Raw genomic sequence first — 25,465 nt, forward strand, 5'->3', positions numbered from 1 at the left:
CCGCGCCAGCGCGTCCGCCGTCCCTTCCGCCGCGCAGTGCCCGCCGCGTCGCCGCGTCGCCACGCTCGTCGCACGGACGACCACAAGCACGTCGACAGGCTGCACCGTTAATCCCACACGTCGCCCGGCTGCAGTCTGGTGGCACTTTGGTGCATCCCGTGTGTGTGTGTGTGCGTGCGTGTGTGTGCGTGCCCCGCTTTCGGGGTGTGATCTGGTACGGGCAACCTTTTGCGCGACTCGTCAGGAAGGGGACAGCCGCCGCCGCCGTCGTCGTCGGGTTGGCACCGGACAGGAGCGTAAGTGCCGTCCAACTGTAAGGCTGGGTAGCAATTTCAAACTCTCGCGGACAAAACCACGAACAGACTCCCAACGGACCGGCTAAGCAGTGTTACATTTTGCTCGCCCATAAAAGGCACCGTATAGAAGATTCCACTTAGGATGTCTCTGGCCGGACTTTAGGGCTAGGCACCATCAAAACTGCATTGCAACTATTTTACGGTGCGCCTAACCATAACTCCGGCCGCGGAAAACCATAATGGTATCGCCCTCCGTTGATGTCTCCGGGTGCATAAAAAGATGCCGCAGCGTCTAGATCCGACGCTAAACATTTCAGCGGCGAGGGGAGACGAACCCCAAGCAGTCCATTCGCAGACGTGGATCCAGCAAGGGGGGGAGGACAATTGTCCCCTTCCCTTGGCTCCTAGATAGCCGCCTGAAAGGTGGGAGAATACCACTCCTTGTAAGTGGGCAAACAGAGCTACTTTGCCCGGATCTGGATCAGGGACTGCCGAGTCCCCGCTCTCGACTTATCCGCCGTGCACGTGGTGCTCAATTTGACACCGCGTCGGGACTGGCCGCGCTGGCCGCGCTGGCCGGACACACAGCTGCCGGAGTGTTCCTGGAACCGTCCTCCGTCCGGCCCCGGCGACTCGCGACTTGCTGATGTGGTGCATTCCACTCGACCCCTTTTTTCGCGCTGATTTTTCCCCCTGCTTGATATTGAGGGTTGATTTTGCAGACACCGGACCTCCGCTAGCGTCCCCCTCATCGTGCCGTTCCGGTCGTGAAACAAAACGCACGTGTCTTCCCGCCAAAACCTCACCGCCTTACATTTCTCTCGGAAACATTTTTGGCCCGCCCAGAATTTTTTCTTTTCCGTTAAAGCGCGGATTTTCGAAAGAGTTATTTTTACTGCGTTTGGTTTTGCCAGTGTTTTGAACTCCTTGGCCGTCGGAGGTCCCTCCTTCTTTTGACGGCCGAGGAGTACTATGAAAGCTCCGCTGGCTCCAAATTCTTGAAACTACGCTCCTACCGTTTTATGAACTTTGTGAACTGTCACTGCTCGTATTCAGAACGCAGTACATTTTGTTTTTTGCTTTTGTTGTTGTTTCCCAGCCGAAGAAGTGCAGCACAGCAGAGGTGCACTTGCTTTTGCTTATTACACCCTGCTTCTTTTGCCTTTCCATCTTTATTATTTTTCGTATTTTTTTCTCCGCTTCGAGGGCGTTTGGTTCGTGGGGCTTGTCCGGTAATACCCGTGTTCGGGGCGGCGCCGCGGCGCGTGTGATCTGTCGGTGTGTCGGTCCAATTGGGCCTAATGCGTTAATTACGTAACGCCGCTGCGAATACAGTGTAAGGCTGCGCGCGTTATTCGCACGCCGAGGTGTACTTTTCGCACGACAAGGCGGTGCCATTGCGCAAGGGGAGCAGCAGAAGTCTGCCTACCTCGTCCGCTCTGCGCAGTGTCGCCGTCGCGCTGTCTCTCTCGCACACACCCAGCCTGACCCATGCGTGCGAGAGAGACAGAGAAGCAGAAACAGCCTCGCGGAAGTCCTATCGGGTGAAGAAACAAAAGAGAAAAAAAGTCACACGGGCCGCAAAAAAATATAAATCACGTTGGAAATCGATGAAGATGACGATGATTCGGTCCTAATAATCGATTGCGATCGACTCTAATAATCGATTGTGATGATCGATTATCAGCGCGTCGACGCGGCCCTCTCGGCCGATTTAACGCGCGGTGGTCCGAATCGGACAGGCCCACTTTATGGCCCGGCCGGCCCGTCGTTAAAGCCATCTGCCGCTCTGTCTCGCTCGCACTCGTGGGCCGGCCCGGGCGGGTGCGAGAGAGACAGAGCGATGGCTACACTGCGCGGAGCGCCTGCGGACGAGGAGGTAGGCAGCCCACTGCGCCATCCTAGGGCTTTGCTGACAAGCGAATTTAGGCTGGTTTCGAAGGCATCTCACCAACGACTCGCACGCAGACAGACAGACGGATGGACAGACAGACAGACACGTACACTCAGCAGGGAGGTGCGCTACCCGCGCTGCAAATGGGGTGCTTAAATCAGCTTGTTAGTCCTTTCATGGCCGCGGGTTTCCGGAGTGCAATATCGAGCGACATACGCGCCTCTCGAAGGGCTCTCGAAGGCCTCTCGAAGACCTCTCGAAGGGCCTCTCGAAGGGCCTCTCGGAGGGCCCCGCCGGCCTGAAAGGATAATTCGCTACGTGGCGCAAAGTTTATTGAGGTTACGTCTGACAGGCATGCGCGTTGCGCGTTCCCGTTCGACACGTCGTGCCAGGGCTCGGCCCTTCGGCGGGAGGGAAATTTCTCGCCGGCTCGGTGAGCGGGAAATATCCCGCGGCAGGAGGGAGAGTGAGGAATCAACTGGTTGGCCACCCTGAAGTTTGGGTTGAAACACCGGCAGAGCCGCGACGTCGTCGCGTCCCTTTACTGGCCGTTAAATCGAAATGCTCACGCCTACTTAGTTTGGGATGAATCTTTTTGAGGACGACGCGTTACAAAACGCCACAAAACGTTACCGAACGCGCGACGCGCCCGGCCGTCGTTAAGGCGTCGCCCCGGAACTAATTTGACCGTGTTCTCGAATTTTAGGGGTCGCAGACCAAGGTCTCGATCTTACGGCGATGTGAGAAAATGACCCCCGAGATTGTAAAATAAAGGATTGTAAAAGGAGTAGACACCGAATTGGGGGAAAATAAAACATATTTTATTGTTGCTCTAATGGAGAAGCTCCATCAAAAGGGTTACACAAATACACCGCGACGAAAAGGGCGGGGAAATTTCTCTTCTTGACGCCGCGGATTTTGCGCGGGAAGAGAGTGAAGAGATTGGCGAGTATTCCGTCAGGAGAAAACCACCGCCGAGCGAAATCGATCTTTTCTTCGATTTTCAATAAATCGCGGGGCGTCCGCTGCTTATTGGCTTATATATTATTACACGCTCGCCGGGTGGTCATCCCAAAGCTCTAACCAACCGGTACCGGTACTGGAGTTGTTGTTATTTTTCATGTTGTTGAATTCGCAGGGGGCAACGACGCGGGGTCGTCGGCACTGGGTGCATGTGTGGGCGTGTGAAGGTGTCGTGTGTGTGTGTGTGTGTGTGTGTGTGTGTGTGTGTGTGTGAACGAGAGAGGGGGGAGACAGGCGCGCCAAGCCAAAGACGCGCGGTCCCATTTGACTGTCTTCAGCAGAGCGCCCTCTGTTTCTGTTCTAGGATGCGATGAAGGACCGCGGGTCGAGCAGCCCCCAGCCCTCGTAGGAGGGGTGGGGCCAGAGCGTCCCAGGCACTCCCAGGGGAACTCCCTGGTCCTGCAAGAGCGCGGGAACTCATCGCCAACATGACCAACCTCAACAGGATCCGCGTCGTGGTCATGGGCGGGGCGCGCGTCGGCAAGTCTGGTGAGTAGTAGCGCTTTTGCAAACAAACAGACAGCTAGACAGGCAGACAGACAGGCAGACAGACTGGCGGGAAAACGCAGTGAGAGTGCATTTAGGTAGATGGCGCTGCGGTCGCGTCGTCGCCCGCTTCAGTTCCTCACTCATTATCCTGGCCGGGGAAAACAGTGTTTGCCTGCACCGCCCGTTTCGCCCCGTTCGAATCAAGAGGCGGGCGGCGCGAGGCGGCGTCAGGTACCGGGTTTACGAACCCCATAAAACACAGGATGGGCATTCCATCCCGGCCAGTCAGTAAACCACCTCGTGTGTGCGTGCAGGTGGCGTGCGATTTGATATCCTCTGATTGTGACGGCTATACACGCAGCATATTTGGAATTTTCTGGCGGCGTACGCATCACATCGGACGCATCGACGGCACGTCCTCGTCCGCTCAACAAAACAAAGATGCGTTGTTTTGTTGCTGAAGTACGGTTTAAAGCAAATTTATTATTTCTTTTTAATTTTCATTGAAGTGGCGATTCTTTTTTATTTATTTTTTTCAGTTTATAGATAAGGACCCCGAACAAACAGTGAACACGAAAATAACCTTTCTTTTTATGCACAACCGTGAAAGTTTTTTTTCTGATTCGTACTTCGAGAGATCGACCGCGCATCAAGTCGCGGAAGCCGACTGCAGACTGCACCGGGCGAACGTGATGGACGTGTGATAGGGGGCGGAGGGATTACCTTACAACACGCAGATAAAGTTATTAACTTGAAACTCAAATAGAAACTCTCCTCCGACGCGTCGGCGGCCCAGGCGCGCTGGCCCTGTTGCTCGGGTCAAGGAGAAAGAGAGAGACAGAGGAGTCCGGGGTGTCAAGCCTGACCCCGTTGTGTCTGAGGCGTATTCCCGCATCAATCCATCCGGATGTGGCGCGGCCGGCAGTGACACCACCACACTGCCCGGCCTTTGGCTTATCTCAATAGCGTTTGTGGCAGTGTGGCGTGACTCTCGGTGTGTGCGAATGGAATGAATCATGAATCTCGCACTAATTTATTAGTGACACCGTTGGAGATTAGCGCTATGCCGTGGCACCGGGCCGTTCCAGGCGGGGCGGGGCGGGGCGGGGCGCACGATGGCAACTGTGTCTCCTCAAGGCTTTCGCTGGCTGAAATCCTATCCACAGTGCAGAGCAAGCAGAGCCACTCGCCAAAAAAAAAACTGCAATTGAAACGCGTTGGCCACTTTCAATGATCCTCGCTTTCCAGTGTGCGCGCCCCGCGCATCTCACTGCGCGTTGGATCAAAATGATTTCGCATCTCGCGCCGTTGTTTTCACAGGAGACGAGCCTGTCACGAAGCGCGCGATAGACTTTCGACGACGCCGTGACGTCTCTCGGCACCGCCATGGCGCGCCACCGCCAAAGTCTCCCTCCCGATCGTGCTTTCGTCGCTCTGTCTCTCTCGCACTCACGGCCCGGCCGGTGGAGGTGCGAGAGAGACAGAGCGACGCGCGTGCGTGGTGTGGCCTGGGGGCGTCCTCGGAGCCCTCAGAGGGCGCCCAGCCCAGGCGGTAACGCGCCGCGGAGTCCCGCGCGTCCGCAGCCTCGCGCTGCCTCGCGGTGCCTCGCGGTGCCTCGCGCTGGCTCGCGCTGCCTCGCGCTGCCTCGTGGTGCCTCGCGCTGCCTCGCGCTGCCTCGCGCTGGCTCGCGGTGCCTCGCGCTGCCTCGCGCTGCTCGCGCTGCCTCGCGCTGCCTCGCGCTGCCTCGCGCTGCCTCGCGCTGCCTCGCGCTGCCTCGCGCTGCCTCGCGCTGCCTCGCGCTGCCTCGCGCTGCCTCGCGCTGCCTCGCGCTGCCTCGCGCTGCCTCGCGCTGCCTCGCGCTGCCTCGCGCTGCCTCGCGCTGCCTCGCGGTACCGGACCGACCAGTGTTATTATTTACATTATCGGAAACGGAATGATGATGACGGTGATGAGAGCGCGCCCATGTTCGCGTTGATTTACGTGCACATCGGATCAAGAACCTGAAAATAGTACTGGAAACGCGGGGCGCGTTTTGTGCGCTCGTTTCGTTTATTCAATTTTTTTGCGCGTGATGTTCCTGATGCTGAAGTCGCCAAATGCGCCTCATCACGCCCGCCGTCGCGCACCCTAGGTCGCACTTAAACGGACAGACGGACAGACTCGCCAGCAAAAAGACTCGGGTGTAAGGTTCCCACCCGCGGCGCCTGGACTTAGCACCGCGCACCTTGTGAGTGTCTCTGTGTGTGCGTGTGCGTTTGTGTGCGAGCGCGAGAGTGCATTCGGCCAAGTCGAAAAAGGGACCCCCACCACGCCACTGGTGCAGCCTCCGACATTCAACAACGAAGCGCACTCTCTCACTCACACACGCTCACGGCACCTTTTGCGCTGGCCTGGATTTTTTTTTCTTCTTCCTTCCTTCTGCGAGGGCCTCCTCCCTTTCGGTGCGCGGCCCTTGGCGGCCCTTTGGGGCCCTGGAGGCCCTTCGGGGGGCCCTTCCACTGCATTGTCATCCCGTTACTCGAGTGTATTTCGATTTCAAACAAAGATGTCGTTCGCGTAAGTAGCCCACGCCGGCCGGCCCGTCGGAATCTCTCTGTACTTGGCACACTGGCCCTGCCACGGGCCCCGCCGCCCCGCCGCCCTGCCCGCGCTCGGCGCTTACAGCATTACACGCAGTCTGTCTCTCTCGCACTCGCGCGGTGGCGCGGCGGGGTGCGAGAGAGACAGTGACTGCACTGTTCAGGATCGGCTCGCAGCGCGGTCAATGTTATCGGGGCCCTGCATCGTTTGGAACAAGTAAACGAAAAAGAAGAATTAAAACGCACCGCTTCGGGTGGGAATCGAACCTTCGAACCTCTGCCCCCTCGAGACAAAGTGGAGGAAACAGCGTCGTGATCCGCAAACAGCACGGCGTCCGCAGGAAAATAACTTTTCTATTTAAAAAAACAATAAAAATTTGATTCTACGATTGTCACGAACACCGGCACTGGATTCCTTTCACTCCGTATGTCGCACCTCTGATAATGAAAAATCCACTGCATTCCATTCAGGAGCTAGCAGCCCGGTGCGGTACAGTGCGGGGACGTTTCGGGCGATAACTAACGTGTCGACGAAAGGTCATGCCGGACACACACACACACTCACACACACCAGTGTGGCCCCTGGCATTGGACGCGCGGGCCCTTCCTTACGTCACCGCCGGCCCTGCGGGGCCCCACGGGGCCCTACGCGAGGCTACGCGAGGCGTGGCGAGGCGCGGCCCGTACCCACGGGCCCTCGGATTGACAGTGTGGAGATTTACTGGCCGTCCCACCTTGCCATAACCCTTCTTTCTCCCCCACGGTCCCTTCCCTCCCGATCACTTTCGCCCTCCGAGTCCCCCGTCCTTGGTCCCCCGCCCGCCACCGAGGATGTGGGTTGACCCGCTGCACCAGGGCTAATTGAAACGGAACACAAACGCACCGTCCGGAAGCCTGTCCGTCGAGAACATTTCATTAGGGAAGAGGGCCGGCCTGGCGCAGCCTCCTCCCGCGCGCGTTCGAATAATTAGACCGGCGGGCGGGAATTAAAGCGTCAGCGAGCTTCACTCGTCCGCAGTGCAGGCGGACCCTCCGGGACGCGGCGGGCCGGGCACACGGCCTGCGTGGTGGCGTCCACGTGGTCAGGGCTCGCCGACGTCTTCGACTCCTCGATCGAGTAATCGAATCAGCGCCCCACTCGTGCGTCCAAGTCTCCAGGGCGGCTGCGTCTCCCTGCGGCGGCAGTCCGCTCCGCGTCGTCCGCTCTGTTTACTTGTTGCTCCCCGCGACGAAGGGCATCGTCCCGTTTCAGCGAGGGCTTCCCGCACAGCGCGACGCAGCGTGTGGGCGACTGTACTGCCGTTCCCTCGGCAACAATTAACGCGATACGCATCTGAGGAATCCCAGCCGGGCGGTTATTGATTTCGATAACCCCTCTCTCGCTCGCTTCCCTACGGTGTGGCCCACGAGTGCGACGGAGACAGCGACACTGTGGGAGCATCGCGCCGCATCGCGCGGGGCGGTCGATCCCCCTTTCGATACATCGACGCAGCGAGCGTGATCGACTATTCGACACGCGCCTCAGCACTGGCAGCAGCGCCCTTTATTGAATCACACTTCAATGGTCCCTGAAAGGTCAGCGGGGGAGGGCGCAACTTGCTGTTGTTTTTATTTTTATTACGTCGCGTTTGTAGTTTATTTTAAATATTTTTGTGTGTTGTTGGCTGTTGTTATTGTTGGTGTTGTTGTTGTTTGTTGTCGTTGGAGAAATGGTCCGTCCGGCACGGCAGCGCGTCAACATGACACCACCCACTACTGTGCCCCCCGGGCCGCGCCGGCCTCGGTGGACTGCCCGCTGGGACACACTATCTCCTGCCCGGGCACCTTGACCCCCAAAACGGGGGGAAGGGGGGGAGGCGTTTCTTTTGCGGTGGAGAGGGGAGGGGGAATGTACAAAGCGTCGACAATCGGAGAAATGCCCTCTGGATCGATAAGTGAGGAGAATCATCGGGTGTGGGATGCACGTAACCGAGACAACACAATTACGATTCTTTGCTTGTTGTTGTTGTTTTCGTGTGTTGGCATCGGGACGCCCCTCCCGGGGCGCGCTTCGCGTGGACGTGCGGACGCGACATAGATTCCTCAACGACATTCCTTTTTTCGAGTGTACGTACGCCGCGGTCGAATTGGGCCACTCATGCCAGCCCATCGCGGTCAGCCCAGTGACGGGGCGGGGCGGGGCGGGGCGGGGCGGGGCGGGGCGGGGCGTTCCACTGTCAGCAGGTGCAAGGAGGTCGGAGGTGAAGTGAAGAGCATGAACCTCCCAGGGTGGCGTGCGACCGCCGCGCCGCCGCGCTCGGCTTTCACCAAACGGACGAAAACAAAAGAGAGCGGCGGTATTTTGCTGGCGGTGTGTTTGTCGCAGTGTGTAGGTTGGCACCACGCTGCCCGCGCGGCCAAGCGCGGCCTGGCCGGCCGGGGCCGCGCGGCTCCGTGTAGCACTTGTCCGGTGATAGATACGTTATATCACTTGCGGCCCGACCTCAGCGGCCATCCGGCGGGGCGTGGGAGGGGAGGGGGAGGCGGCGGCACTAATTGAAGTGTCTTACCGCAAGGTGGGGCGCTAGCCGCGGAAGGGAGCCCCCCTTCAAGGGAGCCCCTCCGAGGGACGGGGAGGCGGGGAAATTCGTTAATCAGACAAATAAATATCCCGACTCGTCCTCAGCCCGTAGTGCCCCGGGCGAATCTCTCTGACGGATCATGCTCGGCCGTGTGTGTGTGTGTGTGTGTGTGTGTGTGTTCGTGTATGAGTGCGTGTGCGTGTGTGTTCGGAAGAAAGGCCCGGCGGATTCGGCGCCCTTTCTATTTGGCCTCGAGGGGTCTTGTCATTTTCCGTAATTTGACAAGGGACGTCTCCATGAGCATGAGCACGAACGAGGCGCTGGTTGTGTAAGCGACATGATTCGAAAACAATTCGTCGGCGGGATCCTCGGGGCGTGTGTGTGTTTTGGGTTTGAGGTTAGCCGGCCGGCCGCGACCCTGAAAAGCCCCTGAAAGGCCCCCGACGTGCAGTCGTGCGGGACGAACGAAGGGCCGCGCAAGGCGGAGCGTCGCCACCAACTACGAGTTTCCGCCGTCGTCGACGTAACCCTCCCGTTTTACCCGTTAATTGATTTTGTTTTGATTTGGCGTGTTGGCGCCTCACGGCACCGAAGGTGAAAGTGCAGTGGGGGTCGCAGCCCCCTCTTCTCCCTTTCTTGTGCGGCTCGCAGTCTCGGATCCCTGATTTAGAACTCTGCCGGCGGATTAGGCGGTCGATCGGCTGCCGTCCCGGACAAGGTCCCGGACAAGATCCCGACCGGGCAAGGTCCCGGACAAGGTCCCGGACAAGGTCCCGGACAGGGTCCCGGCCGGGCGGGGCCTCCACGGGGTGGATGAGCACAGCCTCGCCGCGGGCCCCGCCGAAAGGAGGCGGCCCGCATCCTTGCGTGTAGCATCGACGTGCAGTATCGCTCAGTTATTTTCGTGTCAGTATGACGACGAAGCCGAATGTCACTTTCGGGTCAAGATTGGGGACAGCTTCGACGTCACCGCGACATTTGAGTGCGAAAGAGACAGAGCGACGAAACTACCGTCAAATGGGCCCGGGAGGCGCGGCGGCAGCGGTGGGGGAGGTCCCCAGAAGGCATTATAATTGATGGAAGGGTAAAGGGTGACGACGATACGATACTGCACGCGGTTGTGTAACGCCGTAGGTCGTGGATTAGTACTATAGCGTAATGGACTGCCACTTTTAGTGCGCACTGGCTCTATTGACTTTAAACGCCTCGTACATTCAAATTTCCTCGTGCTGTGATAATGGACACCCGTCTGAGTGCGCATGTCTGTCCGTCTGTCTATCCAGGCTCTAGGTCAGCGGCAGGAGTGTCGTCTTATTGGCCAGTTAGTTGCGCTCGGCGTGCCCTCGGTGACCAATCACAGCAAGGCACATCGTAATGAGCCTACGATGCCTGTGATGCAACTCTGTCTGTGTGTGTGTGTGTGTGTATATGTGTGTGTGTGTGAACGAGTAAACGATGCGCCCCGGGCATTTATGTTACCCCTGTGTTCGATAAGTTTTCCGAATTCTCTGCCGAGCCGTGGTGTATGGGTACTCGTATCCAAAGAGAGCTGACATGTTCGTGTCCGAAGCTGTTGTTGTTTGTTGTTGTTTTCATTTTGGCGCTATGACGGCGTGGCGGTAAAAGGGTTGCTTTGGCCGTCCTTGAGGGATGCATGAATGCACGGCATGTGTCTGAAAGGCGCCCCGGTGGACGTGTCTGGCCGCGTCTGCTTTTGTGCGCCGCGACGAGTCGAGGCACCGCCGCCTTGTTAGTTAGCCAACGACTCGTCACGTGCCGCAGCCTCCACAAGGCTGTGGTCAGCAGGAGAAGAAGGAGAAGAAGCGACACCTGTTTGCCAACACGCCCGTGATAACCCTGTCCCGACTGCAGCCGACTGCATCGAGGCGTCGTCGTTCGTCCAGGTTCATAACAATCATTTCGGAATCCGGGGTGTCGGGTGACCCGTGCCAAGTCACGAGCGAAACAGAAGCGGATGTTGCCTTTTTGGCGAATGAGCGCCATTTTGACTTTCCTTCTCACGTCTGTCTCGCGGGCTGTCTGCCCGGTGCATTCGGATTAACATAAGACCAGTCTAATCAATCTGCAGCCGGCTTATTGCGTTATCTAATTGACGCGCCGTTTCCCCCTTTTTTCCCCATTAGGGTCAGTGAGAGTGCAAAAAGAAGCCGGTAGCCGCGAGACCGCGTTTCGGCGGGCCCGGTTTTTGTTTGCAGAGTCAGTGAAAAGCAAGCTGCCGCCCAAAAAATATTTATTTCTAGAGTATAATGCGGCTTTGGAGAGGAACAAAACCGAAATGCGGTTTCCTTTCCTCCCGGAGGAGCAGGCTATCGAATTTCGTCGATCCGCTGCCGGGCCGGCCAGACCCGTGGCGACCTAACCTCAAAACGTCAGTAACTGGGCGGCTGGGGAATACGAGAAAATTAAAACGACGATGACAAACTCACAGTCCGCATGCAAGCCGTGAATGAATTTGCCGCCTGTTGCGTGGGGCGCGACCCACGCGGCCGTCTCTCTCGCACTCGAGACGGAGCGCCCCGTGCGTTCGAGAGAGACGGAAGTGCCTGCAGTGCGTGACTGTTCGCAGGTGTGAGGATGACTGCCTGGTCGCAGTGGGTCGTTGTCGTTCTCCGCGCTGCGCTGCGCCTCGCGTCCTGGGGGATTGCGCCGAATGGGGCCCACAGGCTGTCTCTCTCGCTCCCTTACAGAGAGACCCACGAGTACGAGAGAGCCAGAGCAGAGCTGGTCGCTGCGTAAATGCACTTGGCTTTACGAGTCCTAACTGAAACGGGGTCGAAGAAATGCGCCATTCGGGGTGAGGCGGGCACGCAAGACCTCACCGGAGTTGTGCGCGCTTCAGGAATCTCTAAAACAAAAACTTGAAAGTTTTTAAACGACAACTTTATAAAAAAGCAGTTATTTTTTATATTTTTTAAGCCGACGCATGCCATACTGCAATGAAATAAAAATGCCGCCGACTGGACCTTACCGGCGTCCCGACCGTTGGACCTCTCGAGGATTACCGCCTGCATTGGGTCACCCACTCCCGAGGCGCCAGGCGCCAGCGAGACCCGCTCAAACTCGTTCCTCGGCGACGGCGCGCGAAATATCCTCCAAAACGGACCTGAAAATTGAGTGCGCCACAGATTTCGGGCGTGACGAACGCGCGGCCCGCTCGTTAGGGAAATACAAGCAAAATAAAAAAAAATTGCAAAGAGGACGAACGATAAGCTGGCGAGGTGAGGTGCGTATGGGCACTTCGGTCGGGATTTACATATGCACTCGGAAAAGTCACGCACACGGACGCCAGGCAAACGGAAAATAAAAATGATGCACCCAATTTATTTTTGTGTGCTGTGTCTAAGCGTGCGCGTGTGCCTGTGTGTGTGTGTTTGTGTGATGCGTATGGAATTAGGTCACTTGACGTGTGCGAAGTGAAGCTCGATGGATGTTTGCTCTGGGCGAGGTCGCTACCCGTTTCGATAAAAAGGCCGGAACCCACCGCGAGACACACACACACACACAACGGGCGACACGGGCCTTTTTGTGGTCTCTCAGCTAATCTGATTATTATGCAACTTTGCGAATAGATCATTCAGAGGAGCCGAGGAAGCATCGATGTAGTAGCAAAACAAGGATCGAAAAGAAAAGTTGATCGAGTTTTGTGTTTATTTGCTGACGACAACAAAAAACAGAACACGGTTGTTGGCGGTGTTGTCCGCGTTTCTGCAAGTCTTGTGTGTGCGTGCGTGTGTGTGCGGAAGCTTCGCGGGTCACCTCCGAACGACACAGCTAAACAACGTCCTCTTACAATTAGAGCTCTTGGAGCGGCGAGCGCCCCCGGGGGCCACAAGTCCAGGAGTTTATGTCCTTAGCGCCAACGTAAGTTTCTCTCTAGCCGCCACGCCCCACCACGCATGTCGCTGACGCAAAGATCCGCGCAGTGTTACGACCTCGTCTGTAATATTCGAGCACAATAAAATTTGTAAGCAAAAAAAAAGGCCTGCCAAAACTTTAACGATGTTGCTGAATGGTTTCGGCGTGTCCGGTCCGGTAGTGGTGAATGAATAACTTTCTCATCGTCGTTTGCCATTAATGATTCAATCCAAGCATGCGACAGCCAAAAAAACGTCAGGGACACATGTGACAAGATAGAAAGGAAAACGATCAGGTTGTCGCGTCGGTCGTTTCGCTTCCTTTGTTGTTGTTGTTGTTGTTGTTGTTGTTGTTGTTGTTGTCGTGCCCACGCGATCGATACAACGCCTCGTGAAATGACTGCGAATAGTGCGCGCTGGTCCAGGTGTGTGCTGCAGGTGCACTGTGTGTGACGGACCACGCCACGCCGGGCCTGTGGTGGACACCCTGACGCTGTGGCGCGCCGTGGCGATGCGGTCGTGGTGTGGTGTTACCAGAGAGCCAGGGTCAAGACGTGACGTTGACACCGCATTTAGGCACCGTCAAACAAAATTCCGAACTTGTTCCCAGTTTTCCGATTTGTCATTTGGTTCTTGCGAAAAAACGGTCGGGTTACCGAAATGTGCCCGAGAGCGGCCCGACGAAAGCAGCTGGCGCAATGTGGCGGTCAGGCAGTTAATTAGAACCTTATCACCCGCCGTAAAACGCGGGTGGCCTACTTGACGAGAAGGATTGCCCCGACTTTGTATTTTATACAGCTGGTTTCGCAAAACGCGGAGGCCCGACGACCCGACTTTTCGCTCTTTACGGGCCGCAGACAAATGGGGCAAATTTGGCGGCGTCTTTTGGCGGCAATCAATACTTGTCTCTTTTTGCCTTACACGAAACAAGCGAGCTTGCACCGGGCCGCTCCTAATTTATGCGGCTTTCCGGTCAAATGGGGCACGCACGCCACGCCGGCCGCACGCCGCACACTACGGCCAACCTCGCGCCGCCAAAATAGCGCGCGTAAAAATCGGAATCCGGACCGCCAACGTAACAGCGTGGATATGGACTCGTTCCCCCGCGGAGAGTTACTACACTGGCGCGTCGCGCTCGTCGTTTTGGTTGGTGCCTTTCGTTGTTTACGTTCCCCGCGTAAATCACTTGCGGCCCCAAAGTTGGCACACCCGTTCTTTAAAAACAAAATTTGAGAAAGAAAAAACGAATGAAAGACATTGCCACCGGCAATGCGCGAAGCTGCCCTCCCGACTGCATCTTGCACACAAGGAGCCCTTATAAAATTAACTCCCGTGCACCTGACTCGTACCACCAGGTAGCATTCACACACACACACATACACACACACACACACACGAATGGGCTTGTTGATGTGACCCGAGTAGTTGCTGCTCTGTCATTACGAGTGCTGGGTGTCCAGTTGCCGATGGTGGACCATAAAATTTCAAGATTGGCAGAACTGGCCGGAAAAGTGGCGGGAGAGTCCTGGCGCGCCGTGGCGATGCGGCGGGAGTTGCGTTATTTACGACAACTTCTTTGTAGCGCGGAATGAGAATATCGACGCCGCTAATTCAACTTACACGGTAATAACACGCGGCGCGCAATTTTTCAATTTAACGGGCAAGTGGCAGCTCTCGCGCGTGCTCGCTGAATCTTGACCTGCTTCACCTGCGCTCGGCCTGCGCTCGACCCGCGCGCAGGTGCCCCGCCAGCCAGGCCCTGTCGCTTCGTGTAAACAGCGTGAAAATCGACGGAACACCTATGGAATTAATGCTGCGTGTATGTCGGTATGCAAATGTGAGTGAGTGTGAGTGTGTGCGGGTGTATGTCCGTGTGTGTGTGCGACCACGCCAGCACGACCACTGTGTTGCATGCGTGTGTTGGTGTGTGTGAGAGAGGGGGGAAAGAAGAGAGGAGCTCATAACCCGTTTCCCCCAGCGAGCCCCTCTCCCGGTGTCTTTGCCGCAATTACCCGTTCTAAATCCCATTCTAATCCGGCCGCCCCGCCCCGCCGCGCTGTTCCGGGGAAATGACTCGTGTCAAAATCCCCCTCCTCTTTATCTGGGCAGTCGCATCGGCCACGGCGGGCCCGGCCTTGCGGCCTTGCAGCGCACCCAGAGTGAAAGTGCACGGTATTATTTTTGCGCCCCGGGTTCGAGTACTGCCCGCGTCAAATTATGGTAAGCTCTTTTTTTTTTTTTTTTTTTGCAAGCGGAGTCATTGCCCCCTCTCAGCACACCCGCAGCCGCAGCCTGCAGCTTGGCGACTCGCTTTGGCACTTCCCCCGGCAATGACGGAATGAGTCTTCAGGGAATATATTTTGTTCAGCAAACAACAATCGGCTGGACGGCACGGCACGGCACGGCATGGCACGGCATGGCACGGCAGGCCCCCGCCTCGGGCCGGGACGCAGGGGACGCCTCCACAGAGGTCACGTGTCGAAAGCGGTCCGTCAAATTGGAGCGAACTCACACAACCACACTCTCTCTCTCTCACACACACACACAGACGCGCGCAGCCTCCTTGAAATACATAATTTGGCGTGGTGTCTGGACGACGGCCACTTTGCGGCACGCGAATGCGACGGAGGGCTCTTCCGAGCGTTTGCCTGTTTCGCCACTGATAGAGGAACGGGGAAGCCCTCGGCCCTCGCGCTGCCAACTTGTTGGTGTCGGTCGCCAGGGAAGGACAGTACCGTGTGTGTGTGTGTGTGTGTGTGTGTGTGTGTGTGTGTGAGCGAGTGAGTGAGAGAGAGAGAGCTGGCCGATTAGGAATTTGTGCGTTTCGCGTTGAGTAATTACCAAACGTATGTACCTGCCGCCACCCAATCGGCGTGACGCAATGCTTCGCTATACCTTATTCGTGGCAAACGGACTAAAGGGGTGTAGGGAAAGGAGGGTACACACACACAGTCACACACACACACAGAGACAGAGGCAGCTTTGGCGCCGCGCGGAAACGCACGCGGACAGCATCGCACGACACACAAACCAAAACGAGCAGCCCGGAAATTTGCTAATGACACCGGCCACACACACACACACACAGACCGGTACGCACACGCACACAGAGCGCGCATGTGCCTGTTAAATAATAATGAGGGAAAGAAGAAAAACTCGTCCCGATGTGGAACGAGCTCGGTGATCTCCGTAGGCAAACCTTGCGCCGCCGCCGCCCGCCGCCGCCGTGGCCCTGGAAAGACTGAACTTGACTGGCTACTGCCGTCGTTTCCGATTGTTTGGACATCCATGTATTCAAAGTTTCAGCAAGTAATTTTTTTTTTTATTATTATTTTTTTTTAAAAATGGTTGGTTATTAATTTTTGCTGTTTGAAAAAGTTGAGGTGGCTGAGGCGTCAACGCCGCACAGGTGACCAAAGCATTAGTTAAGCGGTGCATCTCACTGTGGAATTGGAGGCTTACGATGTTGTTGAACAAATATCTCAGCAATGTCAACACACACACACACACACACACACACACACACACACACACCGAGGTGTGGGATCGAAGCCCCGAGTGATCCGGCAGGACATCGGACGCCTGCCTCTCTGCCTTCGGTGATCCTGATGCTCACCCCATCGGCCTGGCTTCGCTTCCCGTCCTAGCGGCGCCTTGCGGTCCCACAGTGTGGCCGCATAGAGGCCGTCACGGGCATAGTCGTCGATCGCTCCAAAACCTACAGTGTCACACTGAAAATACCACTAGCCGCGTGCCTGCGTGTTTCTGTGTGTGTCTGTCTGTCTGTTTAGAGGGGAGCTCGTGTACCTCAGCGCGTCTACGGTTTTCCTTTTTTGTGCTCGTGTGTGTGTGTGTGTGTGTGTGCGCGCGCGCGCGTGAGTCTGGTTCTTTTATTCATGGAGATGAAGGGGGTGCGATTATTCGCGCAGAACACACTTTACCGGCGCGCCACTGCAGGGAGCTACTACTTGGTAGATGTGGCACGCACAGCGACGCACAGTCACGAACACACACAGACACACAAGCCGGACGGAGAACACAGGACTAGTATTGGATGCGATGAGAGCCCCTTATGACTCTCTCCGTCTCTCTCTCCCTTCGGCGTGCGTATGTGTGTGTGACGCGATTTAGCACTGGATTACCGTTATCTGCGCCCTCTAAACAATGCAGTGGCGGCAATGTGGGACAGAGATCCCTTTCCTGGTTGAATTGTTAACAGGGTGAAAGTAAAAATGGGAAGGAGAAAGAAAGGGAGATTCGAACCTCGGACCTTCGCCTCCCGGGGGACACAGTCAGGAATGCGTGGCGCAGATAGGTTAGCCCGGCCGCGGGGTGCGATCTGTCACACAGTGTCTCCCAGTCAAGTCGGCCTGAATTAAGGAGGGAGAAAGATGGCTATCGACGGATCAAAGTCCGCCGGACGAGTCAGCGACCCTGCGACGCCCTGCGAGCGAGACCTGCTGCGAATGTTGCCGCGGTGTAACGCTCTGTAACGCTACAAAGTGTGTAGACCCCGCCCGCGGCCCCGCCCGGCCCCGCCCCCTAGCAGGCCAGGCCAAGCCCAGCCCCCCTCTTCCCGCGAGTACAAATCAGTCAGCACAGACAGGGAGGCGGTTTATTTTGAACGTTTTAAACTGCTGGAATGCCTTGTACTTACTGCTCGCAAGTTTTTTAAAAAAATGACTTTTCGAAAATTGGTCAATGAATAATTGTTTCCACGGCTTGGTGACAGTTGGTAACACTGACTGGATCGGGCGTTGACCGGCCGATGAGGCGAAGTTTTCCAAAGTTGGCAAGGCGCGCGTGCGAGTCAAGCTGAGCCAAATGGCGCGTACTCGTTCGCACTCACACAGACACACACGCCACGTCGTGTGCCCGCATGGCGGCACCGGTACGGGCACAACAACAAAAACAATCGAGAAAAAGTTTGGCGGTTGAAGAAAGTTGGGAATGTTTTTTTCTCTGTGCACCCTATCTCTGGCCCGGGGTGCACGAGGAGAGTCATAGTCAGTGCTGTATACCGGCAACAACTAACAACAAAAAAACCTCCGGGAAGACTAGACCGACCTGACAGGCTGCAACGGTAATAAAAATCAGTGAGGGAACTCCCAACAGGACACCGCCGCCCCCTTCAACCGGATTCAGGGTTAGCAAAACTTTTTTTTCCTCTCTTTACCGAAGAAGTGCTTGCATCCTCAGAGCTGGAACAAGCAGGGAAACTCTATTGAAGGAGAACTAAATTCTTTAGCCGGGAGTGGTGACAGGGCTATTTCCTGCCGCCACCGCCTTGCTGCCTTGCACCGCCTTGCCTTTCGCGGCGCTGCCAGGCGCTGCCCGCTCCTCGGCCATTTGTGTGACAAAGCCGTTAATTTTGGCGATAGGATCTCTCGGTGCAGCTCGACACCTACGCCCGCCGGGCTTCGCGGCTTCGCCCTCAAATTCTTGGCTGCACTTTAATTATCTAACGGGCCCTGCGCACACACACTCACACACTCGTGGGCCGCCTTTACGACGCATCAATGTCCGTTGCGAAGACGAACAGCACCATACGGTCCGTGCGCTGGCGTACGCTGGCGTGCGCTCGCTAGCCTCGCGCAAGCTGATCTTTGCCGCTCGCAGGCCAACGCAGCCAACGCACCGCCCTCTAGGAGTCGGCATCATTTCCAGGCCGGCGGGGTTAAACACGTGTTAAACATGACGGGGAGGAAAAAGGCGCGACGCTTCGAATCGCCGTCGTCGTCACTCTGTCCCTCGTGGGGCGTCCCGCAAGGGTGCGAGAGAGACAGAGCGACCCCCGGGGACATCCGGGACTCCGGGTCCTCTCCGGGTGTGTACGGCCTGCATGATGCCGTTTGCTACCGGCGTTGCGCGCACTCCGCATTGCTCCGCACTCCGTCGACTGATTCCGAGGTCCGCCTTCGTCGCTCTGTCTCTCTCGCACCCTTACGGGACGCCCCACGAGTGCGAGAGAGACAGAGCGACGGCCCTCGAAATCAGTCGCGGCAGACTCGCAGTGCAGAGTGCCTCGGTTGCGCTGCACGCTGCATTTCCAGCCGAGCGGTTCCGTCTCCGTCGCCCTCACGGCGCTCCCCGCGAGCGCCGCAAGGGTGCGAGAGAGACGCAGCGGCGAACCGCTCTTCGTGGTCAGATGGGCCGATAAGAAGCTGGCGATCGCTCGATTCGGACGATTCAGCGCGTCGCCCGCACCGACCGTCCTCCGGCCGACGCGTCGCGACGCACAAAAGGGGGAGGGAGGGGGCGTTGGCGTAAGAGTCTGCGTAATAACGCAGCAGTGTCCCACGCTTGTTGTTGTTTTTTTTTTTGTCACTTTTCGGCGTTTTGTTGTTGTTGTTGTTGTTGTTGTTGTTGTTCATTAACAGTGCTCTCTTTTGTTCCAGCCGTCACCGTGCGGTACCTGACCAAGCGCTACATCGGCGAGTACAGCTCCAGCACAGGCAAGCACCACTGTTGAAGTAGCTGAATTTCCCCGCAAAGTCGGGTCTATAGCTATGTCTTCTTCTTCTTCTTCTTCTTCTTCGGAAGGCCTGGAAGTCCTCCTGGAAGGAATCCCGGCCGGACGGGACGCGACGTGTCGTGGCTGGCGAGCCGCTTGCGCCGCTTGCGCTTCTTGCGTCGCTTCCCGAATTTACATTTCCACGCGATTTCGCCGCGATAGCGACCGTTCGCTGAATGCCCCGCCGCCGTCGCGTCCTTTGAGGGGCTCTCTCTCAGTCTCTCTCGCACCCCTTCGGGGCCCTAGGGGGCGCCCCGCGAGTGCGAGAGAGACGGATAGCGACCCGGTCCGCCGCCGCCGCCGTCGCCTCGTCGCTTCCACAATTTCAACGGGACTGGCCGACTGGCCCTTGCGACCGGCCGCAGCCGGCTGCACCGCGGGGGTCGCCGGGAAGTCGAAAATCGAGAGTCAAGTCGTGTAGGGCCGGCAGGACGCCTCGCGAATCACGCACGCACACACACACACACACACACACAGCCAGCCTTGACCCTGGCGGTGCAGTAGCCGAAGGGGAAAGCGTGGACACGGAAGGACCACAGGGACTGCCGCCACTCGTCTGTCTGTCTGTCTGTCTGTCCGTCTGTCTGTCTGTCTGACTGACTGTCTGGCCGGCCGGCCGGCGGCGCCGGTGACGGTGACTTTGCGCGCGCAAAAATTATTTGTTGCGATTATTGCGAGAGGATAAGCGGGGCTTATTTCGGCCCCCTGGAGATTCCCTGCGAGAGTGAAAGGGAGGGGAAAGAAGAAATGAAAAGTGAAGCGTCGTCGTGCACGTGTGCGATGCGCCGCGCAGCCTCGGCAGCCTCGGCGGCCACAGCGTGGGGGCGGCACGGCCCAACTCGGCCCGACCGGCTGACACAGACCAATGGGCGACACGCCGGCACGCCGCGCCGCGAGAATGTGGGTCCTACTCCGAGCAGCGTCGCTCTGTCTCACTCGCACCCCTGGGGCGCCCCGCGAGTGAGAGAGAGAGAGAGAGAGACGCGCGTGTCGATGATGCCTCTTGTTACGGCCAATGCCGCTGACCACACGCCTCTGTGTACTTTGATCTGTTTATGTTTTCTCCGTATTTTTTTTCCAGTGGAGGGTCCCGCGAGTCCTTTTAGTGGTGTACGTGCGCGCGGGAAAACGGCCATTCAGATTCCCCCAATAACAGTCGGTGATGTAACACTATCGCCGCGGTTCTATTTTTCCCGCCTTTTTCATTCGACCACCGGTGTGGGTATTGAATTACATAGGATGCCTCCCCGCGCGGCGAGGCGGCCAGCGCCGCGGCGCGCGATCCGAGCGCGATCTCGATGTCTTCGCTTGCCCGCCGCCAGAGCGCGCAGCGGCGCGGCGCGCGCGTGAGGCGCGGCTAGATGGGCCTAAATGAGGTTAGAACCCCCTCCCCTCCCCTCCGCTCCCTCCGCGCGGTGGCGCCGCGGACAGCCACGCTAGACCAGACGACATTGTCGCTGTTCAATTTGTTCAACATGGAAAAAGTACGCACGGCGCGGGTTGTGCAACGCGCGGCAACGCACAGCAACGCGCTCAACGCGCTCTCGTACTTCCTGGGGGCGGCCAGGCCGGCCAGGCCGCGCGGCGCGGCGCGGTGACCGAGGCGGAGACACCGCCTTTGGACACTGCGCGCGCGGTCACTGAGTCGCACACCACGCACACCCAAGTCGACACATTTATTGCCTTTCGTCCTCCGGAGAGAATCATTGTATTTTCTGACTTTTTAACCAACTTTGCGAGGCTGATGCTCCGAAACTATTCTTCGGCGTTCCCGGGGCGGGACGTGGAAGAAAAGGGTCTAGAGGGCACCAGGACTTTGAGGGAGGCCGTTAATCACAATTAGTTTGGACTGGTTTGGACGCAGTGGCCGCCCAAAGTCAGCAGTTTCAGCTTTTTCGACATTTTGACATTTGAGTCCACACGTCGGAGGAGAGGGCCTTGTTCGTCTGCTCGCGGCGTGGGCAGCGCCGCACAGCCGCGCAGGCAGGCAGGCAGGCTGGGCACCGCGCAATAACCACGTCACTTTATATCGCTACAATGTCCCGCCTGTTGGTAATGCCGGCGGGGGGTGGCGGCCTGATCCCGGACGGCGCCGCGCCGTCGTCTCTCTCGCACTCGCGGGGCGCCCGGTAGCGGTGCGAGAGAGACAGCGAGGCGCTCCGCGAGCTCTTCTTTTCATCGGCACGCGCGCAACCGTTGCTTAATTTAATACTGGAGATGTTGTCCCAGTGGCGGAGAGAACCGCAGCGTAGCGCAGCCCAGTCCGCGCGTGGAACGCGGTAAACAACATTCGCACAGTCTGCCTGCCGCGCTGCCGCGGGTTGCCGCATTGCCGCACCGAACGTCGCACCTAGCGCAGCCTGGACTCTGTCCCAACGGGCTTCATTTTTCAAAGCGGCGAAGCGGCGGCCCGGAAGGTAGGCAACAGGCCGGCCGGGGCCCTGGCGGCCGCAGCCCGTGCCAACGCCTTGCCGATCGTAATTTGGCCCGACGCGTCGTTAGACGGAACGAGCTGCTTTTCCCGCCTGTCGCTCCGTCTCTCTCGCACTCACGGGCCGCGCCGTCGGGGTGCGAGAGAGACAGCGACAGGCGCGCGGGTGGCCGCCGTAACTGAACAAGGTGCAGCAGCACCCCGCCGCCCCGCTGCCACGCCGCCACGCGCGTCGCTCATTGGCTCCGGCCGGCAGCAGCCTGATTCCGTGCGTCGCTCCGTCTCTCTCGCACTCGCGGGGCGTTCTCATGGGTGCGAGAGAGACGGAGCGACGAAGACGACTCTGCAGGCAATTTACGGCGCAGGCGGCGCGGCGGCGGGGCTTCAAAGAATTTCAGAGGGAAAAAGGTCGACGGGCATGTGCTGCCGTGTGAGAACGGAACAGAGGCCCGCCAAGTCCGTTTGTCGTTTTCGGCCAACTGAACTCTGGCTTCTTGCTTGCAGACTTCCTGTACCGCCACTGCGTCACCTTCGACAGCGCCACGACGGAAGTGGAGATCCTGGACACGTCCAAATGCGCGGTAAGTTGCCTCTCCCTTCTTGTTTATATTTATTTTTTGCGTAGTACCTGTCCCCCTTTGCTCCGCATGCAAGATTCATGGCGAGGGAGTAAAACGGCGAGACGCGTCAGCCAGTGTCAGGAGATGGGATTCCGAACTGTGCGCTTCGTCGGTCTGTCTCTCTCGCGCCGCTCCGGGCCGCTCTGGGCCGCGCCCGCGAGCGCGAGAGAGACAGAGCGGCAGTCGTAAACAGCGCCGGCCGGGTGGGGCCTTCATTAGCCAGATTTTGATAACTCAATTTATACGAGCGTTTATGGCCATTCCGTCGCGGCCGCCATTCGCCTCGCGGGACAAAAGGTCCCCGGTAATGACGGCCTCGTTGACGGCCGGGAACGGGGAAACGCAACGGGGACGCAGTGCTGCCATCGCCGTGCACCAGAGTCGATAGGGTTGCCAACCTCCGCCAACTTATCGGGCAACTTTTGGAGCCCAGTTTCTAGAATACAGTCCGAGGTTGGCAACCCTGTCAAGACGGGTGAATTCGAAGATTTCCGCCCACTCGTGCTCCAAGTCGCTGTGGTCTAGCCCTTAATGGTAATGGTATGGAGCGCCCGGCAGGCGGCCCCGCCCGTCGAACAGACGTGCGCTGCGGGTCTGCCTACCCTCGACTCGTCAGGCGCTCGGCGGAGGCGGCGGCAGAGAAAAAGAAAATTGCGTCTATATCTCTTAAACGGTGTGCGCCACAAGCGTCGTGCAGAAGCCAAAAAATTCAGGAAATTGAATTTGAAACAGAAGTTGCCCTGTGCGGTACGTTTCTAGCCCTCGCCGTTTAAGAGATAGACACGCCTGAACTTTAGTTGGGGCTGGTGCGGCGGCACGCCACGCGTTGTTGCGGCGTTCGAGATATCGAATGCCGATCTAGCCGATGCACCGATCGAGTTGCGCGTTGCACTCGGAAGTGGCTGCAGTGTCTCTTCCGGAAGTGGCCCCGCAGACTGATTCCGAGAGTCGCTCTGTCTCTCTCGCACGCATGGGGCGTGCCGTATGGGTGCGAGAGAGACAGAGCCACCTTAACGACTCTCGGCATCCGTCTGCTGTGCCACTTCCCCGCGTCGCCACGTGATAAAAGAACAATCCTGTTCCCTGCTGCAGGCCATGGGCTGCCTGGACGAGCACCTCCGCTGGGGGGAGGCCTTCGTGGTGGTCTACTCGGTGTGCGACGCGCTCAGCTTCCACGACGCCAGGGACCTGCTGGACAAGGTGGCGGCCCTCAAGCTGCCCGGCTACTGCACCACGCTGCTGCTGGGCAACAAGAGGGACCTCGACCACTCCAGGTAACTCACGCGCCGCGCGATCCCCACACAGTGGGCCAGAAGACCGGTGGAGGCGGCAAAAAGTCGCTAAAAGTCGCTGGGACTCGAACCGATCGTGTGACCCCACCAATGGATCCCTCGTTCTGAGAGCGATCCATTGGTGGGGTCACACGTTTGGTTGGAGTCCTGTTTAGTGACTCTAGAGCTCAAAACGCGTCTAGAATTTCTGCCGCCTGCACCGGCTTTCTGGCCCACTGTGTTGCTCGATGTGTCGGTGTGTCGGTGCGCTGTAAGTCTGACTGCCCCCAGGCAGGTGGGTGTGGACGCGGGCCAGGAGCTGTCCCTGCAGTTCGGCTGCCAGTTCTACGAGGTGTCGGCGGCCGAGCACTGGGCCGGCGTGTCGCTAGCCTTCCAGTCGCTGCTGCGCGAGGCGCGGTCGCTGCAGCTGCTGCGCACCCTCCCCATCCGCCGCAAGCTGGGCGTCAACTCGGTGTCCAAGGTGCTGGGGAACATCTTCAGCAAGGCGGCGGGCAAGCGGCCGGCCGGCCAGGACCGGAAGAAGCGCCCGTCGCTGTCCATCTAGCCCATCTCGCCCATCTAGCCGCGCTGCTCGGCGATACCCCTTGCGGCATTAGCCCACCTCGCCGCCGCGCTGCTCGGCGATACCCCTTGCGGCATTAGCCGCATCGCCAGCCGCCAGCGCGGAGTATCGCCACCGCCACGGCGTTTTCGGTGGTTTCGACATCGCCGGGGCCGGGCCGGGTCCCCTCTCTAGCCTCCTCCCCTGCAGTTACCCTTGCAGAAGAAGCGGGCGGCTTCGACGAGTCCCGCAGATAATGACAGAAACGACCACGCGGCTCGCTCGCTGCCAGTGTTGTTGTGTGCGTGTGTGTAAATTTAACGCTGGCTCTGCTGGAAAGAAGTGAGATGTATGAGGCCGTCTAGCTTTGCCATTTGCACGATCCTCTGTGATAAATTGCCCATGTGATAAACTAAGATCCAATGCAAGACTGATGCTTTATCTCTAGACACAGTCAAGGTACAAAATATTGTTAACTTATCACCTCCTACGAAGCGGTTGTAAAATTTTATGTTCGCGGTACCTTTTGCATTTGCAAAGACGAATATGGTAATGCACAACCAGGGCACCATTGAATATTATGCATTAGGATACAGTACCAAAATCTGCCCCTTAGTGTGTGTGGAACCACTATCCTTGTTGTTCTTTTCAGACAATTGCCTATGTGTGTATATTGTTTTGGTGCACTTCAAATCATGGCGTGAGAAATTGTTTTTAAGTTCTGTAAAGTTCTGTAAATACAGGATATGTGACTTGTACATTCCCATTCCTCTGTCCGTTAGTTAAGTACATTCCTAGATAAGTCTCTGTTTGCCAGGCTCTGAGTGTCCATGTAAACATTTTAAGCCTTTCACAATTTTTTAATAAATCAAATAAAAATATATAGCAAGTTTGTTGACTGTATTGACAGAGTGGCAATGAGCCCAATTTTCTATATATCCTGCATGCTGGCATTGTCTTTTTACTCATGCCAATTCCCGTTTCAATTCATGCAGTATTGGTTGATTGGATAGTACCCCCATTCCCATCGTGTTTAAAATGTTACCAAGAGATGTCAGGCATAGAAAAATTAAACACAAGTAATAAACAGCTATTTAATTTCCCTTCATGCACAGAAACATTTGCAAAGACTATCAACAGATTAAATATTTATAATTATATATATATATATTTAAATATATATATATACATTACAGTCAGAGAAAATGCCCTCACTCCCTCCCCTTTTACTTTCGTGTCCCTCCAGGCAGTGTGAAAGCAATCAAGACATAGCCAAAAATAAAAGACGCACCAAACAAAGATTGGCAACAGCTTCAGTTTTGCTGGAAGGCATTTAAATTCACATTTAC

The 25,465-nt window shown here is 57.2% G+C and overlaps 1 protein-coding gene across 1 annotated transcript; it reads left to right on the forward strand.

The window, feature by feature from the left end:
• On the forward strand, window positions 1-25,190 carry LOC117639980 (ras-related and estrogen-regulated growth inhibitor-like). Its single transcript, XM_034376113.1, has 6 exons — window positions 1-296; window positions 3,518-3,702; window positions 19,117-19,173; window positions 22,168-22,244; window positions 23,376-23,557; window positions 23,846-25,190. Exons 2-6 carry the CDS (start codon window positions 3,642-3,644, stop codon window positions 24,117-24,119), a joined length of 651 nt encoding a protein of 216 aa, XP_034232004.1. The 5' UTR covers window positions 1-296; window positions 3,518-3,641; the 3' UTR covers window positions 24,120-25,190.
• The last annotated feature ends 275 nt before the right edge of the window (window positions 25,191-25,465 follow it).

The sequence above is a fragment of the Thrips palmi genome, unplaced genomic scaffold (genome assembly GCF_012932325.1).
Source record: "Thrips palmi isolate BJ-2018 unplaced genomic scaffold, TpBJ-2018v1 HiC_scaffold_12, whole genome shotgun sequence".
Classification (NCBI taxonomy): Eukaryota; Metazoa; Arthropoda; class Insecta; order Thysanoptera; family Thripidae; genus Thrips; species Thrips palmi.

Coding starts and splice junctions, on each gene's coding strand:
- LOC117639980 (XM_034376113.1), top strand. CDS start 3,642: ATGACCAACCTCAACAGGATCCGCGTCGTGGTCATGGGCGGGGCGCGC. Junction 22,245..23,375: donor TGGACACGTCCAAATGCGCG/GTAAGTTGCCTC, acceptor TCCCTGCTGCAG/GCCATGGGCTGCCTGGACGA. Junction 23,558..23,845: donor AGGGACCTCGACCACTCCAG/GTAACTCACGCG, acceptor GACTGCCCCCAG/GCAGGTGGGTGTGGACGCGG.